Source organism: Prionailurus viverrinus, chromosome A1 (assembly GCF_022837055.1).
Source record: "Prionailurus viverrinus isolate Anna chromosome A1, UM_Priviv_1.0, whole genome shotgun sequence".
NCBI classification, from domain to species: Eukaryota; Metazoa; Chordata; class Mammalia; order Carnivora; family Felidae; genus Prionailurus; species Prionailurus viverrinus.
In genome coordinates this window covers 136,691,572-136,717,578 of record NC_062561.1, presented here as the reverse complement: position 1 = coordinate 136,717,578, position 26,007 = coordinate 136,691,572, and the positions used below count along the sequence as shown (strand labels likewise).

Genomic DNA, 26,007 nt, shown 5'->3' with positions numbered 1-26,007 from the left:
AACAAGTAATTGAAATTTTAATATGCCCAGGTATTGACATAAAAAATTTAAAAAGTCAGTGTTACAACATTGGTTTTTCAAAGGTTAACATTTATAATTAGAGTTAAATTAAATTTCACAAAGTTAAATCTAACACTTCATTTCAATACAAATCTAACTCTTTATAATCTATCAAAATGGCATTATTTCATGTTACTTTTCCTCTTCTTAAAGCACTGGTATGCATCTTAAGTGAAATGTTAACATGGAGCCCCAATATGTAAAACAGGTGAAGTTGTTGCAGTTGAGGGGACTTTATAGGGGCCTCACTCTTCCCTAGGTGTCACCTGCTAAGTTGCTTAGGGCCTAAAGCATAGTCCGAGAGCCATGGAATTAAAATATTAACAATAAACACTAAGATTTCAATGATAAAGAAAAACTAGGAAGTCCATTTAGTATGCAACACTTTTTAAGCCTCTTGCTTTTCCACATGCTTTTCTTTGGTTTCATCACTTTAGTAAATTCTTTGAACATCACTTGTTTGAATGGCAGCTACGTTAAGCAGAAATTGTACTTCTGCACCTAGGAAACTATCTCCAAGATAGATGCTGTGGAATAGCAATAGTAACAGTGATTTTTTAAAAACATTTTTTCAGGTAGTCCACTGTTCATACTGATAAAAACAAAACATTTTTCATGAATAAAGCCCCAAAGCCAAGATAATGCTTAGGAAGACGAAACATCACAATAAGTCAAAAGGAGGTCCCAAGTAAAAGTAAGATCATGGGGCCTTAGAGGGACACCCAAACAGGACAGAAAATGCAACAATGTATACAATTCCTGTATACATTCAGTAATGGCTGGGCTGTGGGGATGTGGACATATGTGCCCAGTGACACTGATGAACGAGAGGAAAGATGTGGTGGACCCCAATGGACACAGATCCACAAGGAAGCATCCGCTTAAGGCTACGTGTGGTTAAGAGTTATTAACAGCAAAGAAAGAAATTCATGAGACACGTGGGACTTGCGGTTAGCTGGCTGAACTTGCCCATTAAAAACCTTTCCTTGCTAGTTTGTTCGTGTCACAATCACTGCTACAGATTTCATACACTCTAAGGTACTGCGTATAATGTGCCAGGGTCTATTCTAAGTGCTTTACAAATATTAACTCATCTAATCCTCCTAACAACCCTACAAGGGAGGCACTATTATTAGCTCCATTTTTACAGATGAGAAAATAGGCACAGAGAGATTAAGCAACTTGCCCAAGATCATAAGACTTAAAAATGTGGATCTCAGATTCAAATCCCTTTCAAGAGAAGAAATCACACTTGGGCTGGAAGAGAAATGTGTCCTAGAGAAATGCCAGGCGTGGCCTGAGTGAAAAAGGAAAATGCGGCACCAGAATTGATACTCTTTGTGTCCATCACACCGCAAGGGTATGATCTCTAAGCTACTTTTAACAAGATAAATATAAAATGTACACAGATGAACATACTATTTCTTACCCTTGGTAAATCCGAATCTGTTTTGAAATGTGTCAAGTGGAATCATACTATCATAACATGGCTGACTGGCTACACCAATTAAAAGCCGATGCCGGAAGCACATGCTTTTCTCTATCGTAGACTAGCATGAAAAAGACAGTAAATAAATAGTCAGTTTAATATAAAAAAAAAGTGGTTTCAAACAAGGGTTAAGAATAACCTTGTACATTCCAATTCATTACTTTATCATATTCTTGAATTCTTTGCTTTATGTGAGAAAGTTTATTCTTTAGATAATCACAGCGCTCTTTTTTTTCCAGAAATGTAGGATCCTGAAAAAGAAACACAGCCATTATTTCAGCCTCCAGTTTCCTCAGTGAAGAACACAGAAACAGACATTATCATCCAGAAAATGACCCTTCATGGGAGAGTTTCTGCAACAGATTTCAAAATCTTCCTGATAAGAAGACCATGTCTCTACATTTTTAAAATAGATTTTACTTTTTACAATAGTGTTAGTTTCACAGCAAAATTGAGTGGGAAATACAGAGAGCTGAGACAACTTTAACTTTCGTGGTTTAAATTATATCAAGGAGCAAATAATAAGTGCAGAAAAAGATTAATAAAAGCTCTCTCCAGGCTCTACTTCTCTGTGCAATTAAGTTAAGGATGGAGTGACAAACATAAAATAACTTAATCTTTTTGAGGGAAATGTCAGTGAAAAGTTCTGTATCGGGTGTTCATTTCCCTAGGTTGCTAAACCAGAATGTAACAGAAGACAAAGAGAAGAAAAGGTATTCAGGAGCTACTTATGTTCTCTAGTAAGTACCATCTTAACAAATACTAAAAAAGAGGAGCGCCTGGGTGGCTCAGTTGGTTGAGCGTTGACTCTTGATTTTGGCTCAGGTCACGTTCCCAGGCTCGTGGGATCGACCCCAGCGTCAGACTCTGCACTGAAAGCACAGAGCATGCTTGGGATTCTCTCTCCTTCTCTCTCTCTCAAAATAAATAAACAGTAAAAAAAAAAAAAAAAAAAAAAAAAAAGAAAGAAATATTAAAAAAGAACTACTTTAGCTGAGAGAATCTAAGGTCTGTCAGCTCACCACGGCACCTGGATAAGAAAATACTTTGAAGAAGAAAATGGTTTTACTCACATTCTTTTTTTTCTTAAACTCTTCATGGATTCTTGAAATTCTTTCATGTTCCTAAAAATAATATATTGTATACTTGAATTAAAACACCAGGATTTACTCAAATCATATCTCAAGAATGTCTCAGAAGTACACTGGGAATTAGAACAAAAAATAATTTTTATCTAAGACTATAATGAAAATATTCACACACTAAAATTCAATTCAATGGATACAGATTAGAGGGTTTACCACTCACCACACACTGGGATCTAGGGGTGAAGAGAGAGAAAGGCCCCCGCCTGTGTGAAACCAGAACTGAGTCTCAGGGCCACTGCTTGCCAGGTGTCTGACCCTGAGCAAGCTACTCATCCTGAGGCTCACTTTCCTTACTGGGAACATGGAAATAATAACCACAAGGACCTCATAAGGTTGTGAGAAGCTGTACTTATTTGAAATGATACTTATAAAGTGCTCGGTATGTAATAACTACATTATACACCGGGACTAAGAGGTTGAGACTATTCATTTTCAAAAATAACTAATAGAAGGTTCCTTCTAACTTTAAGTTTTATAGTAAATATGAAGTTACTTAATGGATTGAACCAAAGGGAACAGATTACTAGAACAATGCCCTCATTTATCTGTGTAAACCAGTGCTTTAGAGTTGTCAAACACGGTAAACCTAATACATAAAAGAGAAAATATAATAATTTATAGTTCTAAAAGCCTCCCGAGAACATTTTTTTCATCACCCACCCATATCCTTTTTGCAATACATTTTGATTCTTCAGTGTCTTTTGTATGAGTTTCAATTGTGTTTTCATCCTTTGCCAGCATCGAGATGACCTTGGTAATTCAACTGTCACCTGTATGAATGGGTCCTGGCCTGGAAGTAAACTAGCTGCCTGGGGCCAGAGGTGCTGTGCTGGAGACACAGCACAGATAAGAGCTGCAAAACCTCTCCTAGAGTCTGTCACAGAAACTGAATTTCAGATAGTGAGGACCAGAGAGATTATTTTGAGCATTATTTCTATTTTGTGGGCTTAGAAAAGTTATGTGATTAATTTTTCAAGGGCACACAACCAGGTTTGTGAGAGAACGTGTGCCTGCAAATGGGCCCGCTGTGCTTGGAAACGCCCCTCCCTGGGGACCTGGTGGGAAATAAATGGGCCTGGCAGGCCCCCACCCACGGCAAAGCTCAGCCTGTGGCCGAGGAGATGTTAAATTTTGTGATACAATTAATATTTCTATTTTATTATTATTTGTAAAATTTTTTAATGTTTATTTCTTTTTGAGAGAGAGAGAGAGACAGAGTGAGAGTGGAGGAGGGGCAGGGAGAGAGGGAAACAGAATCCGAAGCAGGCTCCAGGCTCTGAGCTGTCAGCACAGAGCCCCACACAGGGCTTGAACTCACGAACTGCGAGATCATGACGTGAGCTGAAGTTGAACGCTCAACCGACTGAGCCACCCCAGTGCCCCTAATATTTCTACTTTAGATAAGAACTAGAGGAGACACTGAGACTGTGGCCTTTTCATCTGGTTACTTACTTGCCATGCTGTGTACAAACCAGAGGAAATGACTATTGTTGATACTGTACAGAAATATCATGGGAAGGCCGAGTCTCAGCCCCTACCAGAATTAGGACTTTATACCCCTCAGTTGCAGACCCACATGCCTGAGCCCTTGCCCATCACACAAAGCCCATACACTGGAGTCCACTGGGTCTAGACTCGAAGACTCCACTGTACAACTGGATTGCTCAGCATCTTATCTGTCAACCAGCTTGCTCTTCCCAGCCTGAGCCAATCCAGTTTCCTGGGGCCTGCTCATTCCTTCCTGCACTCCTTTAAGGGCCTATAAATTTGGGCGTCCTTCTTGGACCTATGGACCTTGCTTGTTTTTCAAGTGGTACTAACTGACCCTTGACCTACAGTATTTGCTGGATTTCTCCTGCTTCCTGGTGCCAGTATGTCACAGATAACACCATTCCATTGTTCCAGGATTGGGAAAATGTTACTACTCTGGTTATTTTGGCTTAGAGAGCTCGTAATTACAAATGATTTAAATGTACACTTAAAAGTTTATCGTTGGGGCGCCTGAGTGGCTCAGTCGGTTGAGTGTCTGACTTTGGCTCAGGTCTTGATCTGACGTCTCTTCAGTTTGAGCCCCATAGCGGGCTCTGCGCTAACAGCCTGGAGCATGCTTTGGATTCTAGGTCTTCCTCTCTCTCTGCTGCTCCCTTGCTCGCGCTCTATGTCTCTCTCTCTCTCTCTCTCTCTCTCTCTCTCTCTCTCAAAAATAAATAAAAACATTAAAAAATAAATTTTTAAAAAAGTTTGTGGTCGGGGTGCCTGGGTGGCTTGGTTGGTTAAACGTCCGACTTCGGCTCAGGTCATGATCTCACGGTCTGTGAGTTCGAGCCCCGCGTCGGGCTCTGGGCTGACAGCTCAGAGCCTGGAGCCTGTTTCAGATTCTGTGTCTCCCTTTCTCTCTGCCCCTCCCCTGTTCATGCTCTGTCTCTCTCTGTCTCAAAAATAAATAAACGTTAAAAAAAATTAAAAAAAAAAAAAGTTTGTGGTCACAACAAAGATGCTCAGTCAATATGGATTTCAGGAGCACTATATCTACATATATATATTAGTTACATACATACATTGAGTTGTTTGACATTTGTTAAAAATGCTATGTGAGTTTTAAAAATTTGAATTACAAGGATCCCTGGGTGGTAAAGCCGACTGAGTATCTGACTCTTGATTTTGGCTCAGGTCATCATTTCACAGTTTGTGGAGCCTGCTTAAGATTCTTTCTCTTTCTCTTTCCTACTGCCCCTCTCCCTTGCTCATGCTCTCTCTCTCTTTTTGAAATAAAAAAAATTAAAATTAAAAATTTGAATTATATGAATAATAGATTAACACATTGTCTTTTAAAAGGATAGGATATTACACACAAAAGTTCATAGCATTATTCATAACAGCCAAAAACTAGAAACAACCAAAGCGTCCATCAGCTGATAAATGGATAAATGAAATATGGTATATATACAATGGAATAAATACCATAAAAAGGAATGAAATCCCGAATATTCCTACAATATAAATGAACCTTAAAAACATTATGAAAAGAAGCCAGACACAAAAGGCCACATATTAAATCATCCCATTTATATGAAGAGTTTGAAATAAATCCATACAGACAAAAAGTACATTAACAATGGTCAGTGATTGGAGGGGGGAGGGAATGGGGAGTGTGTGCTGATGAGTATGGCGTTTCTTTCTGGGGTGATGAAAACGTTCTGGAATTAGGGGGTGGTAATGGTTATACAACTTTGTGAATGAACTAAAATTCACTGAATTGTTCATTTTAAAAGAGTGAATTTTAGATGTGAATTTTGCCTCAATAAAAAATGCACATCTGAGAAAAAAAAGTGCCACTGATTATCAGGGCATCCTGACTTCAGAAATATTAACATGCAAACCCCCCCCCCCCCCCCAACAAACTCCAGAGCATTACAGAAAATGCTTGAGTCCCTGGTGACTGGCATCTCCTCCCTGGTTCCCTCTGTCACAATCATGGTTATCAGTCTGATGGGATGAGCTAACAGCTCAGATCAACTCTCTGTCCTTACCATTGTGTTCTTTGGACCTGGGGTGGTAACCGCTTGGCTGTTACTTATCCCTGGAGAACGCACGACCCCTGGTAGCTCCCCTACACCCACCCCTGTGTGAATAAATCTTTTTCAAATTAGTTGGAGTGTGCCATCCGTCTCCTTTGGGACCCTGACGGATTCAGTACGGACCTGAGGAACACTGACATTTTACTTACATAAAAAAATAAAATGACTGTTTTATAACTGTGTATAATTATTTAGTAATTGAGGGCAAAAGACACAAAATTATATAATGTGAATTGTAATCCTGACTAGTCCCTTCGAAGATCTCAAATGACTTTCCCAGACACAGACAGCAAATGTACCCAGTTATTATGGCTTCCTCACATCGACCTGAAGAAAGCTCAGATTTTTCGCTTCCTCTCTCACTGCTCCTCCTAGATTTTACGCTTCCTCTTACAGTGCTCCTCCCAGGCACTGTGGGTACTGACCTGTTGGTTTTCCGAACAACGTGGCAATCTGCTCATCACTGCATCCAGCTCATCAAACTTCCTCAAGACGGCTTGGACTTCTGCAGAAAGCTCTTTGTACTCTGAAAACTGGTCTTGGAACACAGCTTTATAGCGTTCTCGTTCATCATCTGTCTGAATCACAGGGTATTTTCTGCGGGAAAAAATTGCCCAGCGATGTAACTTTTTCACTGAAACGGACTGAATGGGAAATAACCTTAGCTCTTTCCTTACTGACCACACCGTATCTTCAATTCAATGTACTACCTCTCAGGGAACAAACAGCTGAGAGAGAGGGAGAGAGGGAGAGAGGGAGAGAAGGAGAGAGGGAGAGACAGACTCCGAAGCAGGCTCCAGGCTCTGAGCTGTCAGCACAGAGCCTGACACAGGGCTCGAACTCACAAACCGTGAGATCATGACCTGAGCCGAAGTCAGACGCTTGGCTGACTGAGCCACCCAGGCGCCCCTGGATACAAATGATCTTAAGCAGAGAGCATTAGCTTGGAGACAAACAGGAAAATGAAACGCCCAAATGGAATCTCTCCATTTCTACCTCGAAGAAGGACTTAGACACTCACGCCACATAGTCGGGCATCACGATAGGTTTAGGAATGTGGCCTGGGGGAATGTGCCCACTTAGTAGCTCAGGCTTCATTTTTGTTGGTCTCAATTCTTTGAAATTAGCTTCTTGGTCTCTCTGTCTGTCAACACCAGTGGCCATTTCACACTGCAGTTAGGGAGGAAAAGAGGATTTATTTGTAAACAGACGCAGAAGAAGAACAAAACCACGACTTTATTTCGTAGAAGAAAATGGTGGGGAGAAGGAGTAGGAAGCAGAAGCAGAAATTAATACTTCGCTTTAGAATTACAGGTTTTATAGTCACAAAGTTGTTCTGAATGCTTTTGTAATGGCTAAAGGGAACCACACTGCAATACAGGAGTACATAACAGTACAAAACAATCGTGTGGATGTCAAATGTGGAGGATGAAATGTTAAATGTAGGGTCTTAAGTAGTTTATTTAGGATTTATGCCTCAATTAGCTATAAAAGAATACAAAATGTAGTTCAAAATAAGAAGTTCATGGGCGCCAGGTGGCTCAGTCAGTTAAGCATCTGACCCTTGATTTCAGCTCAGGTCATGATCTCACGGTTCATGAGATTGAGCCCGCATTGGGCTCTGCACTGACAGTCGGCTTGAGATTCTCTCCCTCCCCCTCTCTCTGCCCCTCCCTGGCTCACATGCACTCTCTCTCTCTCAAAATAAATAAGTAAACTTGAAAAAAAAAAAAAAAAAGAAATTCAGAGATGAAAATGGAACAAGGCTACTTAAACAGCAAGAGAAAAAATGACAGGGGAACTTGAGATGAATGAACTACCAGTAGCCACTGAGTAGGTCAGAAAGGGAAACAAGTTACATTGTCTTCATTACCTGAAATGGAAAACAAGCAAACCCAAGGGAAAGGCAGTGAAGGTCTTTCAGTTGTCCAAGAGTTCTGAACCTGTGATTCCCTGGTTTAAGTCATTCTGGTTTCTAGACTGGAGAGTTCATAGAGGCCTTTTTAGTAAAAAAATGGTACATTTCAAAAGAGGGAAACAGCACAAAATGAAGTGGCCCAGAGAGGAAGTATCAGGACACGCTTTCAAGCACTAAAATACCGACATATGGGAAGCAGGGACGCAAAGGCCCAGGGGAACCCATTCTAGAATGAGCAGGCTAACATGGGTATGTAGCTTTGGGGAGAGACTGTTCAGGAACCCCACTGGGCAGTGCCCAGAATACCAACCATGCTGGCGAGGCCTGTGGATGCCAGGAGAGGGGTTTCTATTTTACACAGAAAGAAGCAAGGTTCAGAGAAGTTAGGTATATTTTCTAGAGCCTCACAGCTGGGAAGTGGAAAAGCCACAATTAAAACCCAGAATTTTGGGGTCACCTGGGTGACTCAGTCGGTTAAACATCTGACTCTTGATTTCGGTTCAGGTCACGATCTCCTGGTAATGAGATTGAGCCCAGTGTTGGGCTCTGCACTGAGAGTGGAACTTGCTTAAGATTTTCTCTGTCTGGGGGCACCTGAGTGGCTCAGTTAGTTAAGTATCTGACTTCGGCTCAAGCCATGATCTCATAGTTCCTGGGATTGAGCCCCACATTATGCTCACAGACTGGAGACTGCTTCGGATTCTCTGTTCCTTCCTCTCTGCCCCTCTGCCATTCATGCCCCCTCTGTCTGTGTCTCTCTCAAAAATAAAATAAACATTAAAAAAAAATTTTTTTTAAAGATTCTGTCTCTCTCTGCCCCTCTCCCCTGCTTAGGCTCTCCCTGCCCGCCCCCAAAAACAACAAAAAAAACCCCAGAACTTTTTGGGGTTTTAAGGAATAACACAAGGAAGGTTTACATAAATGCATACTGTTCAAGCCTCAATTCTGACAGCATGCTAGAAACGGTTGATTTCTCATTAGAGCAGAAAGCCCCCCTCCACTGACCCCTCTTTGGGACTGCAGCAGACACTTGCTGAATTAAACTTGCTGAACTAAACTGAGAGCAGCTTGGGCAGGGGGCAACTTGGCTGAAAACAAACTGCAACACAGGATTTTAAAACTTTGCTCTTTACCTTACCAGGCAGCTTTAAAATCCTTTTGTTTCCTGATTTCCCTATCTCTGAGGCTGCCTCTGAGGTTTGGTTTAAGATTAGTTCACACATTAGATGGTGAGGCTGCTAAACCAGCATTGGGGGAGGGTTGGAGAGGAGAAGCTGGGCCCAAGGCACCCAGGGTGACAGATGGAAGGGGAACCAGATCATCTTGGTGCAGAAGGCATGCCTGGCTACTGGGCCCCAAACAGCAAGAATTCAAGTGCAGAGCAGGAAACCCCAAGGAAAGGAGATTAAACAAGAGTATTTCAGGGAATAGCTCCTGAGGTTAGTATTTATTCTCCTTTGTTCTCCACTGCTTGGGATGCCATTTCTTCATCCTACTGAATTCTTAATGTGTTTGATCTTGATAGTGAATCATGGTATTAAATTAGGGGGACCTTTTTTGGCTTAAATAAATGGATCTCTATTTCATGGCATCCCTTCTTAGCTTTTGAATATTTAACAACCCATTTCCCACACAGCTCACTGAAGGAGCTATGGAGCATGGTGACTCTCTAGAGCTTAGCAGCAGTCACAGGTACCAAACTCGGGTTTCCAGGTCAAAATCATAAATTCTGCCCAGGCAGTCACAGTGGGCAGGAGAGTCCATAGGAGGGCGGTTGTTGTTTGTTTGCGTCTAGGTCAAGTTTTTCAAGCAGGAACTATTCATTTTCCTTACTTGCCTATACCTAGTTGTAAGATTCACTTTTTAATTTGAAAAGGGAGCTTTAAGGGGCGCCTGGGTGGCTCAGTTGGCTAAGCATCTGACTTCGGCCCAGGTTATGATCTTATGGTCAGTGAGTTTGAGCAGAGCTTCGGGCTCTGTGCTGACAGCTCACAGCCTGGAGCCTGCTTTGGATTCTGTACCTCCCTCTCTCTCTGCTCCTTTCCCGCTCATGTTCTGTCTCTCTCTCAAAGATAAATACATAAACATGAAAAAAAAAAAAACTTAAAAAAATAAATAAAAAGGGAGTTTTAAAGAAGTCAGAGTAGTTTCACAGTAGTTTCCGTGCTGTCATCTGCTTTAATTTTTTTTGTTTTTATGCTCTTAACTTGTTTTTGGGTGAATGTCACTGACCCTAAGTTTCAGAAAACCTTATTGAGAAAAAAAAAATCTGAAAGCACACATAAGACAGAGAATCAAAACCTCATCAGGCTTTTAATTTTTTTTTTTAATGTTTATTTATTTTTGAGACAGAGAGACAGAGCATGAACGGGGGAGGGGCAGAGAGAGAGGGAGACACAGAATCCGAAACAGGCTCCAGGCTCTGAGCTGTCAGCCCAGAGCCTGACGCGGGGCTCGAACTCACAGACTGAGAGATCGTGACCTGAGCTGAAGTCGGATGCTTAACCGACTGAGCCACCCAGGCGCCCCTCATTAGGCTTTTATCGGATGGATGTGTTGGGCTCCACAGCCCTGGAACACGTCACTCTCAAACCGTATCCGTGACTACAAACACATGGCCCGAGATTTCAGTTGACCTTTCTTTGCTTCTAGCAAAAATGAATGTCGTCAGCAAATATCAAAAAAGCTTTATCATGAGGCAAGAGAAAGTAATTAAGCAAAGGGGTAAGTAATGCTATGGTTATAATTACTAAGCTTTTCAAATTAAAAAATGTATTGGGGAGGGGGGAAAGATGGGTGAAGAGGAGAGGGAGGTGCAGGCTTCCAGTTATGGAACTAGTAAGTCACGGGGATGAAAGGCACAGCATAAGGAATAGAGTCAATGACACTGGAATAGTGTTGAACGGTGAGAGATGGCAGTTACACTTGTGAGCAGAGCATAACGTAGAGAGATGATGAATCGCTATGTTGTATGCCTGAAAGTAATTAACAGTGTGTGTCGACTTCAATAAAAAAATGCTTTAAATAAAAACGGGCTGAATATGCTGCCAAGTTAGAAATAGTGTACATTTGTCCAAATGCTGAGTCTCTCTCCCTCTGAGCATAGAATACAATGGTGCAGAGGCCCGGGTCCCAAACCCACACCATCACCTTCAATGCTCAGATTAGATTCTCACTTTTCTGGCTTGGAAAAAAACCTGTTCTGCACTTAGGGAGTTATTAGAACTTTTTTCTGCCTCTGTTTGATCTTACTTTATGTCTGTGTATTTATTTTTAAAAATGATCTTATTTGCTTTTCAAAAAGTATATTTATTAAAATACAAAATAAGAAGTTACAGTCTAGGAAAAAGCTCCAAACAAGGGACAGGAAACAAGGGACAGCTCAGAGAGGGTGCATAATTTCCTCAGAATCATGGAGTTACTAGTAATAAAACTCAGATTTGCCTGATTCCAAAGTTTATTTTGTTCATCATACTACTGCCTCTCCTGTGGTAGGCTGCCAATTCTTACTAAGAACTGGGAAGGAAGCTGGTGGAAATCAAACCCAGTGAGAAGCTGGAGATCCAACCTTTTCTAAAAGGTTTCTAGCAGGTAAGTCCAATAGAGATTCCTCAATTAAGTCATGAGATTCCCTCTCACAGAAGTTTGCCTCTAGAACACACCTAATTGTAGATCCATAATGATTCATTTCCCAGGAAAAGAGCCCCATGAAAGGACATCTTTTGCATTCAGCAACCATATCTTGAAAGAGTATAAATTAACTGGATTGGTATGATTTTTCTTTTTTTTTTTTTTTTTAATTTATTTTGAGAGAGAGAGAGAGAGCATGTACAAGAGGGGAAGTGGGGAGAGACAGAGGGAAAGAGAGAGAATCCCAAGCAGGTTCCATGCTGTCAGCACAGAGCGTGACATGGGGCTCAAACCCATGGACCACGAACTGTGAAATCATGACCTGAGCTGAAATCAAGAGTCTGATGCTTAACCGACTGAGCCACCCAGGCGCCTCTGGATTGGCATGATTTTCAAAGGAGTTCTAGGAATGGGGTTTCCAACTCCACTAAGGTTATTTCTGACTATTCCAGGACCCCTCGGGAGCTGGGACCCTGCAACACACCCTGGACGTGATGCGTACCAGCCTTCTAAGGCAGCCTGGAAGAGGTACTCTGGAACTTGCTTGCAGATTTCCCTAACCCTGTCCTACCTGTGGAATCTGCTTTAGCCACATTCTCACCAAATCACGATGCTGACCACCCTAGCATCTGGGGTAACTCCCCCCCAATTCAGCCAAACCTTTCAGGTGGACTCTACTCTGCACTTAACCCCACTGGTAAATCCCATGACCTCAAAGGGACTGACAAGGAAGCCCATAAATTCTACCATGGCAAACAATGACCACCATTGCCACATCGCTGTCACGATGCAGCCCCATTAAACAGCCCTGTCCAGCTTGTTGCTTAACAATCAACATCTGCAAAGTGCACACCACCTTCAACCCCCACAAAGCAAACAGATTAAGTCCCTGAGGATGATCTGAAACATACTTTTTTTTTAAGTTTATTTATTTATTTTGAGAGGGGTGCAGAGAGCGGGAAAGAGAGAATCCCAAGCGGGCTCTGTGCTGTCAGAGTGAAGCCCGAAGCAGGGCTTCAACTCACAAACCGCGAGATCATGACCTGAGCCGAAACCAAGAGTCTGACCCTCAAAACAAATGAGCCACCCAGGCGCCACCCCCATGAAATATACTTCTTAATGCTAGCACTCTAACTTGCTAACTCTGGTATCACGTTACACTACCACCAGTTAACAAGTTAAGTTTGTAGACCCCTTTTCGTTATAAATAGCCTTTGTAATCCTGATTCATCTTCTAAACCAAAGTCCTTTTAAACTTGATTATTCTCCGTGTGGTGAGCACTATGTTAGGACTCTCATTGGGCTGAGAGGCAGCAATGATGGTCATTCCTGGCCAGGGTGGGATTCAAGAGTTTTGGAGTCAGTCCCTCTGAGGGAGTAGAACTTCCCAAAGGGTTAAGGTGGTACTAGAAACCTGGAATGAGAGTACCGGCAACGGTCTGCCCAAGACGCTCTGATGAGGACTCTCCACAGGGAAGAATGCTCTCTTCATTTGGTCAAACTTATTTACGTCTCAGTACTAACACTGGAAGGCAGCCCATAGGTAAGTTAGGGAAGCTGCACCTAAATCTCAAAGGGCCAGTGTTATTAATGAAATAAACATCAGCTTTACAATGCTCATCTCAATTTTATGTAAGTACGTATGCAGGCTCCATGCCTAGCGCAAAGCCCAGAGCTCAAACTCACAACCCTGAAGTCAAGACCTGAGTCGACATCAAGAGTTGGACATTTAACCAACTGAGCCACCCAGGCACCCCTGATCTGAAGTATTTGTTAGTTTAATTCGTTAAAAGCTTTTAAAATTTTGAAGGGGGACCTGGGTGGTTCAGCGTCCAACTCTTGATTTCAGCTCAGGTCATGATCTCACTATTTGTGGGATCTCCACGGAGAGCACAAAGCGTGCCTGGCATTCTCCTTCTCTCTGCCCCTCCCTACTTGCCCTTGTGTATGCATGTGTTCTTTTTCTCTCAGAATAAACATTAAAAATAGATAGATAGATAGATAGATAAATAAATCCCTTACTTCACTGTGAATAAAACATTTTCATACAGTATTTGTGTTATAATATAGAGAATAAAGTTAAAAAGAACCTATAGGGGTGGCTGGGTGGCTCTGTTGGTTAAACGTCCAACTCTTGATATAGACTCAGGTCATGATCTCATGGTTGTGGGATCAAGCCCTATATTCGGCTCCATGCTGAGCACGGAGCCTGCTTGGGATTCTCTCTCCCTCTCCCCCTGACCCTCCCCTGCTCATGCTCTCTCTCTCTTAAAATAAATAAATAAATAAATAAACTTTAAAAGCAAAAAAGATCCTGGGCACCTGAGTGGCTCAGGTCATGATCTCACAATTTTGTGAGCTGGAGCCCCACATCGGGCTCTGTGCTGACAGTGGAGGGCCTGCTTGTGATTCGCTTTCTCTCCCTCTGCCTCTACCCCTCCCCCGCTCACACTGTATCTGTCTCTCTCAAAATGAATAAACTTCAAAAAACCCCCCAAAAACCTATAAAAGGTATTTTTAAAATGCATTCACTTAAAGGACTTGTATAAATTAGCAACTTAGTAAAAAAGTGGACAGGATACAGTTTAACAGGGAAGGAAAAGCAAACATAATACATTAAAAATGCTCAATCTCACTCCTTATAAGAGAAATGTAAATTACAACTGTATTAGATATCATTTTTCACCTATCAGGTTGACAAATGTCAACAAATTTCCTAACACAGTGTGTTGGTCAAGGTGTGAGGTAGCCCGTGGTGCTGCTGGGAGTACAAATTGGCAAAACTTCTATCGGGCAACCTGGTAGTCAAAATAAACACGTGCATTTCTTCTAATCTAGAAATTTCCTTCTCAGAATTTATCTTTCAGGTGCACTTACGCATATCTGGAAGGAAGTATGTACAAGCATATACTTGGATGTATACAGTTATTCACTGCAGCACTGTTTTTAATAGAGAAAGATTGGAAACAACTTAAATGGTCATTAAAAATTTTTTTTAATGTTTATTTATTTTTGACAGAGATAGAGAGCAGGCAAGCAAACAAGCGGGGGAGGGGTATAGAGAGAGGGAGACAGAGAATCCAAAGCAGGCTCCAGGATCCGAGCTGTCAGCACAGAGCCCAACATGGGGCTTGAACCCAGGAACTGTGAGATCACGACCTGAGCTGAAGTCGGACACTTAACCGACTGAACCACCCAGGCGTTCCATAAATGGTCATTTATGGTTAGGTAAATTATGTAACATCCATATAATGCAATACTATATATATAGCTATAAAAAGAGAATGCAGAACTTCTTTATGTATTAATAAGGAAACATCTCAAGAAACATATTGTTAAGTGAAAAAAAGGGACGTATGTAACTGTGTATGGGATGGCAGTGTGAAAGGGGGAGTTAAGCAAATATATATACGTTTTACATATGCGTATATATGTAATATGTATGTATAATATAAACAGATATCTGAAAGGAAACACAAGGCACTGATAATACTGGTTCCTTCCAAGTGGGAGAGCTGGGAAGCTGAGACAGAGGAGTGAGAGAAGACTTTGTATTAAAGACCCCTTTGAATTTTTTTTGTTTGTTTTTGAGAGAGAGAGAGAGAGAGAGAGAGAGAGAGAAGGAGGGGTTGCAGAGAGAGGGGGGTACAGAGGATCTGAAGCAGGCTCCACACTGACAGAAGAGAGCCTGATGTGGGACTCGCACTCATGAACCATGAGATCGTGATCTAAGCCAAAGTCTGATGCTCAACCAACCTAGCCACCCAGGTGCCCTTGAGAGCCTTTTGAATTTTGAACCAAGTAAATATACTCCCTTTTCAAAGAAACAAACAAATCCAAAGTCTAGACTCTCAACCTCTTGCTTAGAAATAATACCTAATATTTTTAAAAAAGGACTTTTCAATGAGGTAAAATTATGATAATATATTAGGTTTTTACAAATGTGTATATAAGTATAATAACAGCATCTCATTTAATTCTCTCAGCAAACATGTGATGTAGAAATTATTATTATTATTCCAATTTTACAGACGAAATTAAGGCATGGAAAGTTAAATACTTTGCCTATTGTCACTCTATTAGTAAATTCCGGAATAGGAATTTTCTTCCTGACACAACAAAATTTAGCATCTGAAAACAAGATGAGAAGGTCAGAAAAGAATGTCAAAGAACTTTAAAGAAACTAAAAAAAGTTTGAGAGAATCTCCTTTACTTAAAAAAATTAAATTTTAAACATATAAGGAGAATCAACTGTTCACGGGTTCAACTAACAAAATGAAAAGACACTATAAAAACTATAAAAGCCATAATTTTGCCCAATAAACACCATGTGCATGTCTAATTTGATCCTCTCATTATGAGAAAAAAGTTGAAAGTTAAACTCCATGTTCAGTTAGGAACTCAATGTAATAGATACACTTTCACAGACAGATGATCTACTCTGCAGGTAAACAGATAAGAGAGAAGTATTTAACAAATCTAGACATAAAATAATAATGTGAACTTTATTCTTACCATTTTCCTTTTTGATGGCAATGATGGCTCACTTATCTGGAACAAAAAAGAGTTAAAATGACTTTTCAAAGGTGTGTGAGGCTACTGTGTTAATATTTTCATCCATTTGCATTTATAGCCCAATCTCAACTTCACAGAGGTCAGTTCTCTGCTTGACAGATGCTCCTCCCCCTCACCTGGGCGACTTTCGATTGGCTTGAGAAGAGCCAGAGGAGGGATAACGATAACCTCTAGTCAGTCAGGAACAGACAGCAGGGTTGGAGTACAGACATGATAGAGACTATCAGGTAAAGTGCTTTGAATTACCTAGAGATTTTATTTATTCTTGGCTCCCAATACCTTGTGCAATTAAAGAGCTGGAAATAGAGACCGTTATAAAATTAACAGAAAAAACCCATAGGCCAGAATAGCTTCTAACTATTAAGGAGTCACAGCAACACCCAAACTGGGACCACCTCCTATAGCAGGGGTAATTCAAGTCTCATCAACCATTGGAAAAAGTCTGATGGGAACAAGTTTTGAGAAAGGAAAAAGAAATGAGTATATCATGTCGATAATTATAATCTTATTCATGAAGAAGTCTGAAACAACATTAAGAACTCTGTTGTTATTTAACTTACATAAAATTATGAGGAAATGTGGGTGTTTCACTATCTGGATTTCATACTGATTGAATCTGAAATTCTCTATTTTGTATACACAGATGTAAAATTAAGAAATATGCTTAATGTGCTAAGATAAATCTTTAGAAATAACTTGAATCTAGGGGCACCTGGGTGGCTCAGTCGGTTGGGCGTCCGACTTCAGCTCAGGTCATGATCTCACGGTTTGTGGGTTCGGGCCCCGCATCATCTCTCTGCTGACAGCTCTGAGCCTGGAGCCTACTTCGGATTCTGTGTCTCCCTTTCTCTCTGCCCCTCCCCTACTCACACTCTGTCTCTCTGTCTCAAAAATAAATAATAAATATTAAAAAAAAAAAAAAGAAACAACCTGACTCTATGTGGAGTTCCAGTAAGATTAATATATTGTGAGGAGAGAGTATGGATCACATTGCAACATGTTGAGGTTCATCGTACAAACACAAGGTATTTGTTATAAAATTAGTCAAGTTTTATGTGTAAGATTCATGCAAAAGAGTAAACACAAAATACACAGATCAGTGAGTAAATAAATAGGTTACTGAGTACTTTTTTTTTTTAATGTTTATTTATTTTTGAGACAGAGAGAGACAGAGCATGAAATGGGGACAGGTCAGAGAGAGAGGGAGACACAGAATCTGAAGCAGGCTCCAGGCTCCAAGCTATCAGCACAGAGCCTGATGCGGGGCTCGAACTCACAGACTGTGAGATCATGACCTGAGCCGAAGTAGGATGCTTAACCAACTGAGCCACCCAGATGCTCCTGTTCAAAAAATTTTAAATATGGCTTCTATATAATCTTATCCCTCAGGCATTGTTATTATATTATTATTATTAATTCTCCTCCTTCTTATATTTAATTAGTTAAATCCTACAAATAAAAACAAGTGCCAGACTCCCATTCTAATTTTGGGAACACTCTTTTCCCCAAAGTAAGAATGAAACATCAAAATGCCCAGGCAAGTGTTCAGAGTATGTTCATGACCACTCAGCCTCTTGATACTTGAAAAAATCAAATACGGTTCACTGTATTTTTTTTTTTTAATGTTTATTTTTGAGACAGAGAGAGACAGAGCATGAACAGGGGAGGGTCAGAGAGAGAGGGAGACACAGAATCGGAAGCAGGCTCCAGGCTCTGAGCGGTCAGCACAGAGCCCTACGTGGGCCTCGAACTCACGGACCGTGAGATCATGACCTGAGCTGAAGTCGGATGCTTAACCAACTGAGCCACCCAGGCGCCCCTGGTTCACTGTATTCTTACTTCACTTTATTTAAGTCACCGGAATAAAGTGTCACTCATCACAACATGTAAATAAGCACTTTCTCCTTATAATTGAAAAGTTATTTTTTTTTAGTTAAGCTTTACCATATTAAAGAATCAACACTGTTCTTAAACTTACTTTAACGGGGAGACATTTATTGTACTGAATATGGTCTTATTCTTAGTTGTAAGAATCAGTAGCTGTGTTTTCCCCTTAAGCATCACAGACATAATGCAATCAACAAACTATAGACTGTATTTACACATCTGGTACCTACCTGCAATGTTCTAGAACAGTGACACGCCAGAGTGGGTGATCCCACCCAAAGCAGGTCAGTCAATGAGGTAGGATTCTTGAACTTCAGATCATTAAAACAAAAAGGTTGGGGGGGCGCACCTGGGTGGCTCGGTCAGTTAAATGCCTGACTCCTCATTTCAGCTCAGGTCATGATCCCATGGTTCATGAGATCAAGCCCTGTGTCAGGTTTTGCACTGACAGCAGGGAGACTGCTTGGGATTCTCTCTCTCACCCTCTGCCTCTCACCTACCCCACTCACATGCTCTCTCTCTCAAAATAAACAACATAAACTTTAAAAAGCCTTTTATAAAATTTTTGTTTTAAGAACGATGTATATTTAACAAGGGGATAAATAACAGGAAAAAAATTAAAAATGAATGAAGGATTATGAAGTTCCTTACCTCCTGCTGTTCCATGTATTCCCTATGTCTCCGAGCTGCCTCATGCCTCCATAACTTTAGGCAAACCAAAGCACTAACGAGATAAACAATCATGGTGACAAACAGGAAGATCATCGCTGCTATCTGTCCTCCTTCTACCCGGCAGAACAATGCATTCATCGGTGTATTGAATAATGGATAGTAGCAGAGTCCCCCTCGGTTGGTATCATTCACATAGACTATGGCTGCAGCCATATACAAAATAAACAAGGCAACGTTAATTCCAAATTCGGTCAGAGGCCACCAGTTAGAATCCAAAAGAATGGTCCGATAATACATGGACATGCCAAGAACCAGAATAATAACGGTGGCGATCCAAGCTAATCCAGCAACCACGAGTACAAAAGGGGTTTTGGGGCCACTGTAGTAATAGCCCCCGTACGTACTGCCCAGGCCACCGAGGCCTCCCATGCCATAGGGCTGTGAATATCCGAACAAGTTATACCACTCGCTGTCCTTGTAAATGTAAGCCGTGACACAGGCAAAGACACCAGCTCCCAAGAGCAGCTCCACCACACCCAGAATTCGCAGCAGGCCTGCCCACGACTTCATGTAGGAATACCTCAGGTTATACTCCTCCACCTTCTCACTGTACGTTCGGGCTGTCTGTGTGTGGCGGCCTAGTGAACCGTAGGGGTCGTGAGGAAACATTGCCTCAGCCTCTTTCGGGGAACTGAAGGTTCCTTCTGACCCTCCGTAAGGATCTTTGTCGGAGTTGGGGGGTGAACGGTGGTTTGGTCTTGCTGGAGAGGATGGAGGTGAACACTCCACTCCATCGGAGATGTATCTGATGTCAGACACCGGCTTATCCCATCCCAGGTCCTTTTTCTTCCCTCTGAAGAAGTTCTTCCAGGACTCAGGGACAAAGCGCCTTACGGGTTTGAGATCTGGCGCTATGGCCGGTTCCTCTGTGTCACTTGAGTAGAAGTCTGGGCCGAATGGTGGCTGTAATGGGAGAGGGGGTGGTGGCAAGGGATCAGCGCTCACGGCCAGCTCACTGTCATGAAGAGTCTGGAGGGTTCCTATGGTGCCATCTTGATAGGGTGAGTCCCTTGGGACCTCATCATAGTGCCTGTCCCGAATCGTGCATCTTCCATCACTGGACGACATTTGTGATTTTTACACCTGTGGCCAAGAAAAAAGTTATCACTTATGCCTAGTTATTTATTCTTTCAACGATGCTGATTTTATCCACTTAATGGCAGATGATCATATTTAGGAAACCAATATGATCATGTCTAACGATCATGATATGTAAAAATGCTAATATAAACAGGTATATTTTAAACATATGTAACATACTAGCCAGGGATATCATCATCGTTCTATATGATTTTAAGGGGAATCAAAATTTAAAATCTTAGTTCTGAATTAAAACATTTATAAGTCTAAGTTACCTTACAAGCCCTATGAACAACGGACTGTAAATACCATAACAGAAACCAAATTTTAACAATACAGGATACTGACACATCCCAAATAGAATCCTTTCTTCAAACATCTAAATCAAAATATTTAATAGTTTGGGCATACCAAAGTTTGACGGGTCAGCAAATTCTCTTCATTTTCATTACCTCAAATCTGCTTTGGAAAGGCCTGGGAGAAGCAGTCTGATAAACAGAGGGAGTGAAGAGCACCTTTCTTTCTTAAATCAGGGAAGTCAGTGTAGGGGACTTGCTTCTTCCACTCTAAAATATTAACACTTCATATTAGATTTTGAAAATTTTTTTTATCTTTTTATTTTTTTTTAATTTTTTTTTTTCAACATTTATTTATTTTTGGGACAGAGAGAGACAGAGCATGAACGGGGGAGGGCAGAGAGAGAGGGAGACACAGAATCGGAAACAGGCTCCAGGCTCTGAGCCATCAGCCCAGAGCCTGACGCGGGGCTAGAACTCACGGGCCGCGAGATCGTGACCTGGCTGAAGTCGGACGCTTAACCGACTGCGCCACCCAGGCGCCCCTGAAAATTTTTTTTAATGTTTATTTACTTTTGAGACAATAGTAAGCGAGAGACAGAGTGCAAGCAGCAGAGGGGTAGACAGAGGGAGAAACAGAATCTGAAGCGGGCTCCAGGCTCTGAGCTGTCAGCCCAGAGCCGGATGTGGGGCTCGAACTTACGAACAGTGAGATCATGACCTGAGCCAAAGTCGGACGCTTAACCGACTGAGCCACTCAGGAGCCCCTTAGATTTTCAAATTTGAAAACTCAGAGGAAAAAAAAAGCCACCAAAGCTTAAGATTCCCCGAAAGTACAACACAGAACAGCCATGTATATCATGTATGTCACTCTTTCCAGTGCAGCCACCTCAAGGTGATCTGCTGTTGCCATAATGACACTCAGAAAGTATCTAAGAGGGGGTTTGAGCCACCTAAAAAATAAAGCACAGAAAAAGCACTTCCACTAAACCTGTTTGATTTCTTTCACACAATCAATGACCTGGACACGTATAAAAAAAGGAGGACACTTTCTGCTAATGTAACTACTAGGTTTAAGACACAATGAATTTCTCCCTCATATTGCTCATGAAGCAAGGATTTGCTAAAGCAAGTATCTCCCTCATAAAGCAAGTATTTGCTAAAGACTCACCGGCCATATAGCATTGTACTTGGTAGCATGAAGGTCTCAAATTTTAAATGAAGAATCCTGCCTTTATGGTGTTGAACCATTTAGAAATTCCTAAGGCTTTTTTCCCCCCTAATGTTTATTTTTAAGAGAGAGAGAGAGAGAGAGACAGAGCGTGAGCAGAGAGAGAGAGGGAGACACAGAATCTGAAGCAGGTTCCAGGCTGCTCACAGATCCCAACATGGGGTCCGAATTCATGAACCGCGAGATCATGACCTGAGCCAAAGTCAGATGCTTAACCAACTGAGCCACCCAGGTGCCCCAGCTTTTTTTTTTTTTTTTAAAGTTTCTTTATTTATTTTGAGAGAGAGAGAGAGAAGCAATGAGCAGGGGAGTGACAGAGTGGGGGGGGGGGGGAGAGAGAGAATTTCAGCAGGCTCCACACTGTCAGCTTGGGAGTCTGATGTGGAGCTTGATTTCACAAACCATGAGATAGTGACCTGAGCCGAAATCAAGAGTCAGACGTTTAACTAACTGAGCCACCCAGGCACCCCCTAAGGCTTTGTTTTGTTTTGTTTTTTTAAGTTTATTTTTTAAATTTATTTTGAGAGAGAGAAAGCAAGCGACAGCCAGGAAGGGACTGAGAGAGAGAGGGAGAGAGAATCCCAAGCAGGCTCTTCGCTGACTCAGGGATTGAACCCACAAATCGTGAGATCATGACCTGAGCTGAAACCAAGAGCAGGACGCTTAACTGAGTGAGCCACCCAGGGTTCCACTAAGGCTTTGTTTTATTTTATTTTGTAAAATGGAGACCTATCATTCAACAAATATTTGCCAAACATCTACCATGTACCAGGCACACTGAAAGTGTATCAGTGAACAAAACCAACTGAAATCCCTGCCTTCATGGAAATTAAATCTCAATGAAGGGATAAAAGATGATAGATAAGGGAAGTGAAAGACATCTGATCAGACGCTAAGGAACTAAGAATGGTGAGAAGGTACTTTGTGGGCAAGATATTATAATTCTAAATAGAACGACACTGGAAGTCTCCATAGAGAATATGACATCTGAATACACAAATGAAGGATGTGAAGGAGGAAGCCAGACAGGTTATCAGGGGAAGAAGTCCAGGCTGCAGGAGGTCCAGCCGCTGCAAAAGCCTTGAGGTGGGAGTGCTCAGCAAGTTCAAGAACTATTAAGTCATGGAGGACAATGGGGCAGCTAGTAGTAACAGAGAGGAGAGGGTAAGTAGTAGAATTAAGTCCATTTGAATCACTAGGGTCTTGAAAACCATTGGAAAGAATTCTGGCTATTATTGGAAGTGAGATGAAAAGCCAATGGAACATTTTGGGTAGAGAAGCGACAGGATCTGACTTATTTTATTTTTTTAATTTTTATTTTTGAGAGAGAAAGAAACACAGACTGTGAGCAGGGGAGGGGCAGAGAGAGAGGGAGACACAGAACCTGAAGCAGGCTCCAGGCTCTGAGCTGTCAGCACAGAGCCCGTCGCGGGGCTCAAACTCACAGACTGCAAGATCATGACCTGAGCCAAAGTCGGACGCTCAACTCACTGAGCCACCCAGGTGCCCCAGGATCTGACTTGTTTTAATAGGATCACTCTGGATGCTATGTCAAGGGTACGCTCCAGGAGACAAGGGAGAAAACAGGGAGAATGGCTAAGAGGCAACAGATTTAGTCCAAAGGACCACGGTGATAACAATGGAGATAAAAAGAAGTCAGATTTTTAAATACAGGGAATTAATTTTTTTTTCCTATAGAAACATTCAAACATAATAAAAAGTGGAAAGAATAGCATTATGAACCCTTATGTACCCATCAACCAGCTTCAATAATTATCAATTTATGACCAATCTTCTTTCCTCTATACCTCCTACTTATTCCTTCTGCCAATAGATTGCTTTGAAGCAAATCTCAGACACGAGATCATTTCATACGCAACATTTCTCCACCCCTCCAGTTTAACCCTGGGTATAAGCAGTCTGAAGAGTTTGAAGATACCCATTAGAAATCCAGGTAGAGAGGGGCGCCTGGGTGACTCAGTCGGTTAAGCTTCTGACTTCAGCTCACATCATGATCTCAGGGTTTGTGGGTTCCAGTCCCTCTGTGCTATCAGCACAGAGCCTGCTTCAGATCCTCTGTCTTCCTCACTCTCTGCCTCTCCTCCTGCCCCCCTCTCTCTCTCAAAAATAAATAAAAACATTAAAAAAATGTAAAAAAAAAAAATCCAGGCAGATACATCCAGTAGGCAGTACACACACAGAAAGGTAAGTAATACCATAGATTAGATACAATCACCCAAGGAATAGGTGAAAATGGAGAGTTCTAAATTTCTGGGTCTTTTAGTGAGGCACTCCAATTAAACAAAATTTTTTTTAGGGGTGCCTGGGTGTCTCAGTCGGTTGAGCGTCCGACTTCAGCTCAGGTCAGCTTCAGCTCAGGTTTGTAGTTCAAGCCCTGTGCTGACAGCTCGGAGCCTGGAGCCTGGAGCCTGTTTCGGACTCTTTGTCTCCCTCTCTCTCTGCCCCTCCCCCCCTCATGCAAGGTCTTTGAAAAATGAATACAACCCTTAAAAAAATTTTTTTTAATGTTTGTTTATTTTTGAGAGTGAGAGAGAGGGAGAGTGGGAGAGAGAGAGAGACAGGGCATGAGCAGGGGAGGGGCAGAGAGAGAAAGAAAGAGGCAGACACAGAATCTGAAGCAGGCTCCAGGCTCTGGGCTGTCAGCACAGAACCTGAGGTGAAGCTTAACCCACCAACAGTGAGATATGGCCTGAGCACAAGTCTGATGGTTAACCAACTGAGCCACCCAGACATCCCTGGGGTACTCCAATTTTAGAGAATTAACTCTGAAAGTCCCAGCATGGTGCCCAAAGTGGCAGCTCTACAAATGACATCAATTAAGGATTATTTTTGTCTCTGTCATATAGCTCATCTGTGTCTAAAAACATAGAAAAAAAATTTTTTTCTTAAACTTGTTTACATTTTTAAATAGTTTTTAAAGTTTTATTTATTGCGAGAGAGAGAGAGACCGCGCAAGCAGGGGAAGGGCAGAAAGAGACAATCTTAAGCAGGCTCCACAGTGAGCGTGGAGCCCTATACGGGGCTGGATCCCACCCTACAACCTGATCATGACCTGAGCGGCAATCAAGAGTCAGACGCTCAACCCTGATACATACCCACGTAAAGGATATCCTTGCTTAATTTAACACACAGGTAAAAAAAAAAAGTGTGCTTCATTGTAATGGGTTTACCTTATCTTCATCAATGCAAAGTGGCTCATTTGAATTAGACTATCTCATTCACGTTTAAATAAAATACAAAAACAATAAATTTGAAGAATCATGCAATTAACATAACACGTGATTTTAGAAGGGAATAGTCAGCGGTATTTTATCACGTTAGTTATCTGGCTACCCCTCCTGTATGGTTCAGGGTGTCACTGAGAGCCCACTTGGATTCAGCATGCTGAGGCACAGTGGGTCTCTGTTTTGGTCAAGCCCCTGGACCCTGACTCCATTCTGTTGGAACTCACAGCTCTGAACGCCACATCGGTGGGAGGAGAAATGGTTTCCCCCAGGAAAGTGACACGGCAACCGAACTCGGTAGCCTCTCCAAAAACAGAATCATCGCTTTAGCCAGCTTTAAAGTTTGCTGGGCCCAAGAGATGTTTCTGCTCTTCCTAGGGGTTGGGAAAGCTCCCTGAGGGTTTTAACCCACGCGTGAGTGCCATGGGACACCCAGCATCTTCGCTGGGGTCTCCCTCGAGCCTGCCGTTTCGCGTCCGGTCCCAGAATCCCGTTCAGTCTTCGGCTCTGCCCACCCCAGGGAACTACCCCAGGGAGCGCTCCTGCTTCGCGTCCCAGGGAAAACCCATTCTCAGTCTTCCGAGATGCCGCCCCAAAGCGGCCGGAACTAAGTTGGTGCCCCGGTCAGGATAGGAGGATCCCCGCGCCAGGGAAGGGCGGCGCCTTCGCGGCCCGCGGGGCGCGTCTCGCGGCGCACCTGTGTCCCTTGGATGAAAGAGCGCTAGTTGAGGGGCCCTCCTGACGCGCTGGCCCCGCTCTCCCCGTGGCCCTTACCTCTCTCCGCGCCGCCGTCTGGTCTCGGCCGAAGGTTATGGCGGGCTGAAAGGAGAGCGCAGCAGGATCAGGAGCGCGCTGAGAGCCCACGGCCTCGCCCTGCCGACCCGCGCACCTGCCGGGGGCCGCCGGGCCCTCCCCGCCCACGGCCGGATCACGTAGGCCCCACCCCTCGCGCCCCCTCACCTGCGCGGCCGCGGGGAAGAGCGCGCTCGCAGCCCGCGGCGCCGAAACCAGGCTCAGCTCCCGGGGCGGAGCCGAGCCACGTTTGCCCCGCCCGGCTTTGTCGGGACCGGACTCCCACTAGGAGCCAGGGAGGGTCGGGGACCGCCCCCGCACCTCAGAGCTGCTGTTACAAACCCGC

General features: G+C 42.6%; 1 protein-coding gene across 4 annotated transcripts; it reads right to left on the bottom strand.

Annotated features, from left to right (window-relative positions):
- MARVELD2 (MARVEL domain containing 2) lies at window positions 1-25,925 on the bottom strand. Of its 4 annotated transcripts, XM_047852397.1 has the most exons (9): window positions 25,830-25,896; window positions 25,644-25,688; window positions 20,550-20,663; window positions 18,937-20,100; window positions 16,339-16,374; window positions 7,297-7,445; window positions 6,701-6,872; window positions 2,623-2,673; window positions 1-1,800 (listed from the first exon to the last, which is right to left on the bottom strand). In XM_047852397.1, the coding sequence occupies exons 4-9, from the start codon at window positions 20,083-20,085 to the stop codon at window positions 1,678-1,680; spliced, it is 1,680 nt and encodes a 559-aa protein (XP_047708353.1). In that variant the 5' UTR covers window positions 20,086-20,100; window positions 20,550-20,663; window positions 25,644-25,688; window positions 25,830-25,896; the 3' UTR covers window positions 1-1,677. The 4 variants fall into 4 exon arrangements, with proteins under 4 accessions (XP_047708353.1, XP_047708344.1, XP_047708361.1 ...); XM_047852388.1 differs by lacking the exon at window positions 20,550-20,663 and having other exon boundaries at window positions 25,830-25,925; XM_047852405.1 differs by lacking the exon at window positions 25,830-25,896 and having other exon boundaries at window positions 25,644-25,753.
- Between the last annotated feature and the right edge of the window lie 82 nt (window positions 25,926-26,007).

Excerpts from the sequence above, each read along its gene's own strand:
- MARVELD2 (XM_047852388.1), bottom strand. The coding sequence starts at position 20,085 with ATGTCGTCCAGTGATGGAAGATGCACGATTCGGGACAGGCACTATGAT. Across the intron at positions 16,375-18,936 it reads AATACATGGAACAGCAGGAG|ATAAGTGAGCCATCATTGCC; the intron begins GTAAGGAACTTC and ends TTTTTGTTCCAG. Across the intron at positions 6,873-7,296 it reads GTGATGCCCGACTATGTGGC|AAAATACCCTGTGATTCAGA; the intron begins GTGAGTGTCTAA and ends TTTTTCCCGCAG.